The sequence below is a fragment of the Trichogramma pretiosum genome, unplaced genomic scaffold (assembly GCF_000599845.2).
Source record: "Trichogramma pretiosum strain Unisexual culture from Peru unplaced genomic scaffold, Tpre_2.0 scaffold96, whole genome shotgun sequence".
In the NCBI taxonomy this organism is placed as follows: Eukaryota; Metazoa; Arthropoda; class Insecta; order Hymenoptera; family Trichogrammatidae; genus Trichogramma; species Trichogramma pretiosum.
The window spans coordinates 402,082-414,324 of record NW_019640792.1 but is presented as its reverse complement, the minus strand read 5'-3'; the positions used below and the strand labels follow the sequence as shown (position 1 = coordinate 414,324).

At 35.7% G+C, this 12,243-nt stretch overlaps 2 protein-coding genes across 8 annotated transcripts; both read left to right on the top strand.

Annotated features, from left to right (window-relative positions):
• On the top strand, window positions 1–4,602 carry LOC106655632 (nucleolar complex protein 4 homolog B). Its single transcript, XM_014376129.2, has 5 exons — window positions 1–348; window positions 704–806; window positions 1,878–2,321; window positions 2,408–2,771; window positions 2,857–4,602. Exons 1-5 carry the CDS (start codon window positions 250–252, stop codon window positions 3,371–3,373), a joined length of 1,527 nt encoding a protein of 508 aa, XP_014231615.1. The 5' UTR covers window positions 1–249; the 3' UTR covers window positions 3,374–4,602.
• A 1,080-nt stretch (window positions 4,603–5,682) lies between these two features.
• On the top strand, window positions 5,683–12,047 carry LOC106655626 (serine/threonine-protein kinase VRK1-like). 7 transcript variants are annotated; one of them, XM_023463509.1, is made up of 9 exons: window positions 5,703–5,768; window positions 6,979–7,363; window positions 8,286–8,500; window positions 8,590–8,715; window positions 9,132–9,328; window positions 9,419–9,671; window positions 9,753–9,950; window positions 10,037–10,639; window positions 10,703–12,047. In XM_023463509.1, the coding sequence occupies exons 3-9, from the start codon at window positions 8,332–8,334 to the stop codon at window positions 10,780–10,782; spliced, it is 1,626 nt and encodes a 541-aa protein (XP_023319277.1). In that variant the 5' UTR covers window positions 5,703–5,768; window positions 6,979–7,363; window positions 8,286–8,331; the 3' UTR covers window positions 10,783–12,047. The 7 variants fall into 7 exon arrangements, with proteins under 7 accessions (XP_014231607.1, XP_023319277.1, XP_023319273.1 ...); XM_023463505.1 differs by having other exon boundaries at window positions 5,711–5,768; window positions 6,956–7,363; XM_014376121.2 differs by lacking the exon at window positions 6,979–7,363 and having other exon boundaries at window positions 5,683–5,768.
• Window positions 12,048–12,243: the final 196 nt, after the last annotated feature.

The window sequence follows — 12,243 nt, the reverse complement described above, 5'->3', positions numbered from 1 at the left end:
AGCAGTATTGGCACTAGCTCTCTCTGGCCTCTCAGTCAGTTCAGAACCGCTCGCTTGGCAGTCCACATCAGCTGGCCTGCGTTATATAGTGCACGTGCGCCGCTGAACGTATAAGCTTCTCTTACTCGGAGTCTCTTTTTTACCACCAAACCACACACACACGTACAGTGCGTATTATATATCCGGTCGTGGGAGTACACGACGCAGGGCCATTTGTTTAAAATATTTAATCGAAGCAACGACAACAACATGTCGCAAGCGAAAAAGTTCTTGAGCCAGAAGGCCCAAGAATTTCTAGGGTCGCGCAAATACGCCAACAACTTGCTCGACATGATGGACGCTTGGGAGGTTAGTAATTCCGTTAATCTTCTTACTTGCTCCTTTAATTTTTTTAACTGTCGTGTTTCGAGGACTCGATGATTTTTACTTCGAATCTCTTTTAGTCGTCGAATTTGTCTAAATTCTCCTCTTTAACGAATAAGCATTGTTACGTACTTTTTCATGTGTGTGTATATATGTACGAGTGCGAGAGTACATCGTGCGCGTGTATGTGTGAGTGTGTGGAGTCTAACTTCACACATTGATGATTTTTGGAATAATCCAATGCGTCAGACTCTTTTGTGCTTTACCCTTTCGATAATTACTTCGAATCCAATGTCGTTTACACAGCTCCGTAACGCCCACGACCTATTTTTGTTCGCAGGATTGCACCGAAGATTGTATTTCGACGTTCGAACACGTATTCACGCAACTGCTGAAAAGAGGCGATATGTACATGGAAAGAAATATTTCGCTCACCGAGCCAGGTAAGATTTTCCTCCCGATCCGATGAATCGAGAAAATTGAGGATTTTTAGCTCAATATTAGATACCACACAATTATCATGCTCGATGTGTCTGTTTCCAACTGTCAGTACACATGTAAAATTCAGAATATTTGCATATGTGTACAAGCCAATGTGCATCGTCCAGCAGAATCTGGAGTGAATGTGGTTACAGACGAGTGATTATTATTTTTTATACTGAAAAAGACGGTGATAAATGAATTCATGATTATTTCAACTTTATCTAAGTCTCATCCTATAGTATAATGTTCTGTTGATAATTGTGGATGGGTTTCTAAAAATACATTAGTGATAGTAATTCTGACTAATAAAGAGCATGATATATGCCATAGCATAAGAAATCTTTGCTTTTATATTAATATTTATGGATTAAAGAATTCTCGAGCTTGTTAATTAAACGTAATAATTTTCACACTTATTTTCTGAAAGAAGTCAATCTTAAATGATCATTTCAAATACATTTTTAGAGATTTTTGTGGGATATTTCTCTAAAGATACGCAGATGTCTAAAAAACAACAAAATAAAGGCATTGACATAGCTTTTAAAACAAGAATATTTACATAACTTTTGAAACAATATTTTACTATTAATCTGAGACAATAAGTTGAATATTTTTATTTTTACTCCGACTTTAAAACTTTCTTATCTAATTGTGATTTACACACCCTTAAATTTATTGAAATAATTATTAAGGAACCAATAATAATTTTTTGTGCCACTCCAACCTAAAGTAACATTTTACTCCCGCTGAGCAAAACCAAAATATTACTTTAGGCTGGGGGATTCACAAAAAATTGTATTTGCACCTATGTAGCGAAAAAGAAAGTCTCAGAGCATGTGATTATCAACCTCGGCTTTGCCTCGGATGATAAGTTACATGTGCTCTGAGACTTTCCAGTTTTTCACTCCCTAGGTGCAAAATATACTATTTAAATGTAAATATTTTTTGCCATTACTTTGAATAATCATTCGGTAACTTTTTTACTTGGGATTTGATTGGATGCTAAATTTCTTATTTTTTTACTATTATAGAGAGTAATCCAGAACTAATATACAAAAATTGGCTGCGTGAACTTTATGATGAAAAATTCTGGGATAAACTCGCGAATGCTATGGATGCCACATCAAATGCTATCCAAACACAGGCACTTACAACTGCTATCAATTTGATGGTAGCAGAAGGAAATTCACCAATTGACCCAGTAGCAAATGTGCAGCACTATTTTCCAGTTCATCGTTTGAAACTTATAATGATGAAACTTTTATCGGCAGATAAAAATAATACTGCTTTGATAGAAAGATTTCAAGAAGTAACAGGTTATTCAGATGTTCTTTTTCATACATGGAGGAGTTTGCCAACTTTAACACCAAAAACACAGCCTCCAGATTTTTACATAAAAAATTTATTAGAATTTTTAAAATTGCTGCCTCTAGAAGTAAAAAAAGATGCAGAGTGTCTTTGTGGACCACAAAATGGTAAGCAATGAACTTAAAATAGTGCTACTGTCACCATTATTTTTGTAGACAATAAAATTAAATAACTGTTCATTTTTTTGCTTTAGCTGCCAGTGAATTTAAATTTGATTATGCAGTTGCTAAAAAATCACTCAATAAAGTTTGGTCACGTGCCATACGCTGGGAACTTACTCCAGAATTACATAAGCAGATATTATTTGTTCTAATAGAGAAGGTTATGCCACATTTAGAGAAACCAGTTCTCTTATTAGATTTTTTAATGGACTCACTAGATGTACAAGGCCCAATAGGTGTACTAGCCTTGCAAGGCATGTTTGTATTAGTCACGAAACATAACTTGGAATACCCAAATATTTTCACGAAACTGTATTCCATGTTTGAACCAGAAATATTTCATACAAAATATAAAGCAAGATTGTTTTACCTTGCTGATATTTTCCTTACCTCTACGTAAGTATCAATCTTTGATGTAAAATATTTGATCACCCGTTACATGTGATAAATTGTTTTTAATTTAATTTTTATTTTGTCACAGACATTTACCAGAAGGTCTAGTCGCAGCGTTTGCAAAACGTCTTTCACGTTTAACTTTAGTCGCACCACCAGAAGACATTCTCATTATATTGTTATTTGTTGGAAATTTGATGATGCGACATAGAGGACTCAAGTGTTTGATTGATAACCCGCAAAATAGTCAACCTTCAGGAGTACAGTTGTTGACGCCAAGTGGAGCCGCCGGTGATCCGTACCTCATGGAGGAGCGTGATCCTTTACAGAGCAACGCCATAAACAGCAGTCTTTGGGAAATTAAGGCACTGCAAGATCATGTTTTACCGAGTGTTGCTACGGCTGCTCGTTTTATAAGAGAACCTTTGCCACAGGTAGAATACGACTTGGCAGGTGCTTTAGAGCGTACGTCGGGACAAATTTTTGAAAGGGAATTAAAGAAAAAAGTCAAAGACATTATGTTAACTTATGAAAGACCAACTTCCATGGCTTTACCAAAAAATGAACGTTTGCTCCAATTTTGGGATTTAGGAACTATGTCGTAAATTGCACTCGATATAATTCAAGTTTATTTACTGCAACAACGATGCATTGAGTGGATCTTTTTAAATGCAAAACAAATAAAAATAGCGTATCTAATTCCAATTTAACCCTCAGCTATTGAAACTTACTTGTAATTCAATCTTGAACAAAATGATAATTGTACTAAAATTGACTTCAGTAAGATAGCTAAAGGTTAAGTTATATAGTTATCAAAATAATCTTTGAATTGAAATGTGTGATGGAATATATGTTTTCCGAGTGTTAGTATCCGTATGTATAATAAACGATTATGTAATTATTGTTTGATTGGTTAAACGTCGGTTCTAAATTTTTTTTTTTACTAGAGTCGTTTAATTTTCCTGTTAGATTATTAGCCTTTGTTATTGATGATATAACGAAATATTTTCAATTTAATAATCTCAAAATTAGTATATTTGTATTTATAAATAGTTACTTTCGAAATGCACTCAAATCCAGAATGTTAGATAAAATAAACCAAGTGATACTAAATTTGTTTTTACATTTACACACACGCATACATTCTCGTACGAGTACACATGATGTGGATCTATGGTATTACTTTTTTTTTCTCTACATAGCTATAAATAATAGTTTTTTGTTACTTTGAAAACATAAGAGACTGTTAGGTAGTGTTTTCGATTATTGATAGATCTTTGATCGATCGATTCTGAAAGAAAGTTTACAACTATTCGTTTAAATCTGCTGCAGAAAACATCCGATTTTTACTGTTCATGGCTTCAATTTGCACCGAAGTTCAAGCCAGTAGTGCAATAAGTGTAATAGTTAAGAAATAAATGTATTCCCTGTACATTCGAGCGTTAGCAATGAAACTTTAACATAAATTTTGTAATAACTTTAAACCGTCATTAATACCTATATGTTGAAGAGCAGATTTGAACGTCTGACGATTAACGCGGAGCGTGCATTGTCTAGCCGAATTGCGTGATAGATCACTCGCAATTAATATTGGATATTGTGTGGAAATCAGTTGCTTTATCTTGTAGATAGCACACTGTAATACTTTTTTTTTTTAATGAAGAGCTTTAATTTTCTTCATGTGTATTTGTTTTCGTTTCATTGAATGAAATCTTTGGATGAAGCAACTGTTGAATTTTATAGAATACGGTGATTACCGAAGAAGTTATGAAAGAGATGGCGTAGAAGCGATGAATAGAATTAATGAGAAATAAATTATTTTCAGTTAAAATTATCCAACTGACTTTTTCATTGATTGATTGTTTCCTAACGAGTTCAAAATTGAGATTACATGTAAAAGTATATAATTTACTTGTCGTGTACGTTTTTAAGAAGTATTGTCTAAGGTTCAATGTATATTTATCGAGAAGAAGTTAATAGTGACAAACGCTTGAAAATTTCTTATCTAAAATTCTTATACAAAAATTATTAGTAATCGTTGTCGATCATCAGAACTTTGACCATTTTCAAGCGTGGCGAGACAGTCGCTTTTGCCTCTTTGGACTTTACAGTCTGTTTCAGAGTCGTGAGACTTTTGAGCTTGCGCGTTACGATCGAGCTCCACAGTTCTAGTTCTACACATAAAATATATACAACCGCGCAAGTGCATGAAGCGACGGTCGAATCAGCTGGTCGCGGCTGCTGTACACACTATACTACACACACATACACACGCGCGCAATTGGGCATTTAAATCGTACTCGACCCGCATCGCTTACTTTATTATCGCGATACAGCATGAGGCCATTAAAGAGTGTAAGTATATTAGGTGATGAAAATTTCGGAGTCGTTAATCTGCTGCAGCCGAGCGTGTCCAAGATAAGTAAACAAGCCGCTGCATTCGTAAATGGTCGGTCTCGCGTTTCCTGAAAACTGAACGCACGCGTTGAACTCGAATTCCGGGTAATACGATATCAACTCCTATACGCACATGAGTATATCGCGGCATTGTTTACCGGCGAACGTCGGAGTTTTTATATGATACACAAAAAAGTTCGTCGCATTGTCGACCAACAAAAGAAGTTCATTTTGACCTATGCCTCGCGTTCATTTAGCGCATCTTCGGAGCTACGATACGAAAAACGACTCAAAAACTGCCAATGTTGTTTATCCTACTTTTGACCTGCGTTCTCGGCGAGATATGCGAGAACATATATCATTATAATGTAGTCGTCGTCGTTGTTGGGTGAACTTAATGCGTCTCTCAGCAGGTGTATAAGTACTTGTAATACGTATTTATTCTAACGAGTGAACAATATGTAAACTTTGTCGCGGGCTACGTGTGTTTTCATCTCTTACATACAGACGACCGGGCGCACGGTATTATTCGCAGAGTCGCTTGACGAATTTTTCAGTACTTCTTGGACGTTCGCGCGATTAACAACAGATTCTCTATATCAGGTTGGTAATAGCTAGGATCTCGCTTCCCTTGCCAGAAATTGATAGTGCATCGTGAAAAAAAGTGTGATTCAACTCTAAATCCTCCTACAAGCATTACTTTGGGGGTCTTATAGGCATGAAAATAATTTTCTTTAATTTAATTGTTCACAATGAGCAATCAGTTCCAAGTAAGGAAGACAGAATCCAAGTAATTCGGTAAATCAGTGACACACACATTTTAATCCTTCGAATTGTTAAATCGCCACAGAAGTGAAAAGTGTTTATTCAACACGAGTGATCACATATAATTGTTAGGGAAGATAAATTTCGTTTCGCTGCGTTGGAGGAATCTCATTATTGAGTCTGACACATTTAGTGACAATAATTGAAAGGGTAACAACTGCTATTATGTTGTATATAACAAAATGGATTTCATTCTTACGTGCATAAATAATTAAATCACTCTCATTGCTTTTTTATCATCTGGCCTCGAATTCAGATCTTCGATACGAGTTTAAAATTTCTACATCAAAAAAGAAAAACATTAATCGTTTGTTTACGAAAAATCGCGCCGCGCGTGTTCGACGGCGCCCAGCAGCCGTCGTCGCGCGTTAAAGCGCCGGACATTTTGAGATGCGCTCCGAGTTCGCAATCGGCGCCGCCACCGCGCAGCTCGACACTCACACACAAACACCTGTACGCTGCTGCTGACCGACCGTTCAAACTCACACGCGCACACATGTAAAACTTTTAAATGCTGCAGTATAAAGACTACTATATGCGAGTGAGATAGAAAGTGGGGGTGCTGCACCGTATATCGCTCTCTCTCCCTCTTTCTGCTTCTCATCGGAACTGACTTTATGTGTTCCGTAAACGGAGCACTGCTGGCCCGGCGCTAGTGTATATTGGTGTGTTAAATATCGGTGCATGTGTATAATGTAACAGTTGCTCTCGCCTTTTAAATAATAAATAACGAAAAATTGGTTAACAATTGTCGGAGAGTTCGCGTGCGAGTGTGTGGGTGTGTGTATGTGTGTGTGTTTAGTCTCGTACCACATACGGTGTGGATATAGATCGAATTGTTTAAAGTCCGTGAGTAGGTAGAATATAGGATATATAACAGCCGAGTGTTCGAGAGTCATTGCGAGAGAGAGAAATTTAACATATATATGCACGCACGTATAATATAATATCATCCGGCGCTGCAGCTCAACCATTACACGTCTTAAAGGAAGGCAGCAGCAGCAAGTAGCAGCGTACGAAGGAAGCGAGAGAAGCAGAAGCGAGAAATGATGAGCCTTTCTACTGTATTTTTCGAGAAAAATGGCTGTTGCTAGCTCCGTGTCTTCTTGATCAGGCTTGCTTTCTATTGGTTAAAGAAGGAGTTTTCGAAAACGGTGACAATTGACCACACGTTTAGACGCTGCCCAGTGCACTGCGTGGGTGAAAGTCACATTAGTGCACTGTATACCTATAAATAGTGGGCCCCGAATTTTCTCATCTCACTTTTTCTCTAAACACCAGCTTATTCAAACCTCGTGCGTTTGACCTCGTGGAAATCAGTTAAAGAGACTCTGAGCTGTGCTAGTTGAGCTCTACTGAATTGTCAATTAAGAGTGAGTAAATCATTTGCTATTAATTATTTTTCGTCATTTATCGTATCGTAATCGTATATAATTTCTGCTTATCTGCTAAGCGTAGACGCAACGATTGTAGCGATCACCGACTCACTCATTATTACGTATACATCAATTTCATTAAAAAAAAAAAAAAAAAAACGATATAAAAAGTGTTTGCTTTGCCTCGAGGTTGCTTCGTTGCACGCACATAATCTTATAATAGTTTTACACATCATCGTCAGCTGCTTGTTCTCATCTTTCTCTCCGTCTCTCTCTGTCTCTCTCAGTGAAATGCAGGTGTGTGCATCGACATTTTCACGTATACGATATGACTCTTTGAGCTGTATCCGTGTATAAATGGTTTGTGCATTCTGGCCTGATATTATTTATAAAAGTAAGCCTCCTCTCCATAGCAGCTCAGTGGCTGTTTGCTGTGTTCGATTTTTGTTATTGTTATTGTTCTCCCAAACGTCATTCGCGAGCATATATTTCAATTCACGCCGAGGGCTTTTTATCATATTCTTATCTTCCTCTCTCTCATACATACACACACATTTGCTCTCCTTCTCTCTCTTTCGTTTTAATGCTTCCCATTATACCATCGACCTTTTGCATCTCGGTGGAGGCGACTGTCTGTGCTATTGACCTTACGTCTTACCTTTAAATTACATAACCTCAAAACTCTTTCTGGAACCAATGAAAAAATTCAGTATGTTTGTGTGACTAGTGTTGATGGTAGATACTGGCAAAGATGTCTTCGCTGTTTCGTTCGCGATGAGAAGATGAAGTTTTTTTAGACATGCGTTCAGTTTTTTTGACATAATTTTTTAAAATACTTCAATTTGTATACAACAACATTGAATACTCACATATAAAATTTTTTTATTACTAGTTTGACAGCATTTTATTTTCATTTCAGATTTTATAACCATCTATTTGTAACATAAAGACTTCAAATAACTACCATGGCCCCAAAACGCATGGCAGAAGAATCAATTCCTCAAAGAGTAGCTGCTTATGGTTGTCGACTGCCAGAGAAATTACCTCCTGGTGAAATCTTGACTGACATAACAAAAAAATCATGGAGAATAGGCGAACCCATAGGATCCGGAGGCTTCGGTGATGTATATTTAGGTAAGATTGAGTAAATCATCAAAATAATTTGTCAACTTATTTTTCAGTCTCATATTAAAAACTTATTTTAAATGTTCTTTGTACTCTAGCCTCAAGTGATATTAAGAAACCAGTTGGACAAAAAGCAAAGTACGTCATCAAAATTGAACCTCATAATAATGGACCTCTTTTTGTTGAAATGAACTTCTACATTAGAGCAGCTAAAGCAGAAATGAGTAAGTATAAATTTAAAAGTACATTATGGGTTTATAGAAACTAGTCAAAAAGACAAAATCTTAATTCTATTTTCTAAAAATTCTACTAAATATTTTCTAAAAGGCTCTATAGCAAAATTGATCCATACCTCAGCTAAAAACTTAAATTTTCAAACAATTTTTCTGAAACTATTAAGTAAAAGTGAAACTATTTAGTAAAAGTTTAAGAAAACTTGTTTAAAAGTTTGAATTTTCAGCTGGGGTTCAGATTTCTTTAAGAACATCTGCATAAAGATCGCCATAGAGCATTTGGAAAAATATTTAATAGAAGTTTCAGAAAAGGGGATTAAAATTTTGATTTTAGGGCTTAAATCTGTGTCTCCTGTATGATAAATAGTATAAATTAATTTATACTAACTTGATTGATTTTCCTATAGTTGAAGATTGGTGCGAATCACAGAACTTGAGACAAGTTGGAATACCAACATATGAAGGATCTGGATCACATCACTTCAATGGCGCAAGATACAGATTTTTAGTTATACCAAGATATGGTATTGATGTGGACAAAATTTTCAGATCTAACGGCAGAAAGTTGTCAAAGAAGATCATAAGTAGTTTATCAGTTCAAATGGTAATTATCCTTTCTTTAACTTGAATCTATTATTGATTTTACAATTGATATTGAATGTAGAGATAATGGACCTTGTTCTTTTATTTACAGCTATATGCTTTAGAGTATATTCACAGTAAAGGGTACGCCCACTCAGACGTCAAAGGATGCAATATTTTGTTAAAGAAAACAAGCCGTGATAATAATAATATAGATATTGAAAAAACGCCAGCCTATTTGGTTGATTATGGATTAGCATATAGGTTTAGAAACAGTAACAATGTTCACAAACCATTTGAACATGATGAGAGAAGAGCACATGAAGGCACTTTAGTATACACTTGCAGAGATGCTCATCATGGAAGTAAGTACATACAAATTATTATAGAATTGTATATTATCAAATTTGAAATGCTTATTTTAATTATCTTTATTTTTTCATTAGCTCACTCTAGACGAGGAGATTTGGAAACTTTAGGTTATAATATACTTCAATGGATGTGTGGCAGATTACCATGGGAGCAAGAGGAAGGTGATTTACCTGCAAATACAGATCCAGAAAAAATTCATGAACAAAAGGAATACTATATGAAAAACATTGACTTATTTATGAAAAAATGTTTTGGAACCAAAAATATTCCAGGTAATGAATACTCCCCCCATTTTAAGGTTTAATTATTTTATTTATTTAGTGTCACATAGCTAATTTTCAATTTTTATTTGTTTTAGAAAATATTTCAAATTACATGAAATACATCGTCAGTCTTAAGTTTGAAACCAGACCTGATTATTCGTACTTAAGAAGTTTATTTAGAGAGAACTTAAACTTCCAAAAACTCTTTGGAAAAAGATTTTCGTACGCAAACGAGAACTCGGTGGTTTTCGCGGCTCAGAAAAGCTTAAATTTACCCGAGCGAAGGCCTTGCAAACCGGTCAACGGAGAAATGCGAATAACCAGGAGTACGTCGCAACCTCTTCTGCAACGCATGAACAGCGACGAGGACTTCAGTTGGGAGTCGGTGTTGGCCTGTCATCCCGACAAAATTGCCAGAATTACCGCACAGATCCCTCCGTCGTCTCTCACGCCACCTCCGTCGCCAACGCCACCGTGCATACCCACGTATGCCATGCTTGCCGTAATGCAAAAAATGAAAGACAGGCAGAACGGTACGATAAAGCAAAAGAGCTCAAACAACGATCTGAGACCAAGGTGGATGACACCAGCTATGGAAGAAATATATGAAAGAAAGTTTGCGAGCAATGTAGCCATAATACAAGAGCTCAATGCAAAGTTGGGATACAGAGCTACGCGGTCTCGAACGGCTCAAAAAAGTGAGTGCGATATGGTTCCGTGTAGCAAGTGCTATGACCTAATCAATTTAACTTATATTCCAGGAAAGAATAATCAGACGGCAAGAAAAGCGCCACAGACTGAATCAAAACCTAGCTCGAAAAAGAGGAAATTATCGTATTAAAAATTCGAGATTCGTATTACGTGAGGAAATTAGCGATAAGCCCATCACGGGTAATTTCCACATAAAAATAATATATTTAGTATTATTTAATGATTAGGTTAAAATCGTGTCGACGTTCCTGCGAGAGGACAATATGTTTAAGACTCGTGTGTTTCTCGCCACTCATTCGTAAGACTGCCTTACCGAGGTGCAAAATGTCAGCGCCTTGGTGATCACACATCTATACTTTTATTTCGATTAATTTTTTTTTATCATTTTCTATCGAACAATTGTCAAATAATAGCTGATTGAAAGAGTTTATACGCTATACGCTCAATTATCGATTGAGCATTAATCAAATTTTCAAGTAAATTTTTCTTGTACAAAATAATGAAATTCGTTTTATTTTTGTTCTATCAATACGATCAATTTTGTAAAACAAAAAATGGTTGATAATACTTAATTCGTAAATTTTTTTCACGATTGAAGTCATAAAAAACAGCCGAAATCACGGCCTTTAATACTTAGCATTTTTAAGTAGTTACTATTAATCATAAGATCAATTTTCAGTGGAGGACAAAAATGAATACTGCCCAAAATTTATAATGAACAAATTATAAATATTCATCAATGAATTTAAATGAATTCAAAAAAAAAAGAAACCAATGAACTTCCAGTAATGGTTAGTACGGAAAAAATGCTTCCCACTACGTCGAGAAAGTCGCTATCTTTTTTTTCCTTTGTAAATACAATCAAATAAGAAGTAAAACTATTTTACAATTTAATTGTTCATTTGTGATAGATGCGTTATCGGTTGTTAAGTTGAGCGTACCTGTGCCACATTATCATGCTACGTAATCGAGGATAAAAATAAGAAAATTGTGTATTGTGTTTGTGAAAATTACGTTATAAGTTCGTAAAGTGATACGAAGCGAAAGATTGATGATCATTGATTTATTTTTGTTTTATTATTACGCAAGATGCAGGAGCGCAATGGAAACCGAATCTTCCCAAGTACGTTCTCCGCATCGATATTGGCAAAAGAAATTATTTAAAACCGATGCTTTTTTATTGCGATTGAATAAATAAGTAAGCGAAAAACATGAAAAATAAAAAGTTTTAAAAAATGCAGAAAAAAAAAATAATAAAAACTATCAGATAGGAGGATTAACTCGTAGGCTTCTTTTGTACATTAAAAGCTCTATATGGCGTATCATGTGTATTATTAACAATATACTGTATAACAAATCAAATATAGACTCACAAGGTGCATTTATTTCAACTAATTGCTTGGTTATATCTTCTCATTGACTCCTACACATACCCCTACCTCCTTCGAATCCTTTTTTTTAGAATCCAGTGCGGCATCCAGTCGCCGCCTTTTCCTGCGCGTTGTAACTCTAGACTCTCTTTTTACGCTCTTCCTCGGGCGCGCAAAATTTTTACAGTCAACCGAAATTCCTGCCGCAGCGCGCGTCTGTA

Bases quoted from the DNA above. Each gene is read 5' to 3' on its own strand.
- LOC106655632 (XM_014376129.2), top strand. From the start codon at position 250: ATGTCGCAAGCGAAAAAGTTCTTGAGCCAGAAGGCCCAAGAATTTCTA. The intron at 807-1,877 runs GTAAGATTTTCC...TTACTATTATAG, and splicing joins TATTTCGCTCACCGAGCCAG to AGAGTAATCCAGAACTAATA. The intron at 2,322-2,407 runs GTAAGCAATGAA...TTTTTGCTTTAG, and splicing joins TCTTTGTGGACCACAAAATG to CTGCCAGTGAATTTAAATTT.
- LOC106655626 (XM_014376121.2), top strand. From the start codon at position 8,332: ATGGCCCCAAAACGCATGGCAGAAGAATCAATTCCTCAAAGAGTAGCT. The intron at 8,501-8,589 runs GTAAGATTGAGT...TTTGTACTCTAG, and splicing joins CTTCGGTGATGTATATTTAG to CCTCAAGTGATATTAAGAAA. The intron at 9,329-9,418 runs GTAATTATCCTT...TTTTATTTACAG, and splicing joins GTAGTTTATCAGTTCAAATG to CTATATGCTTTAGAGTATAT.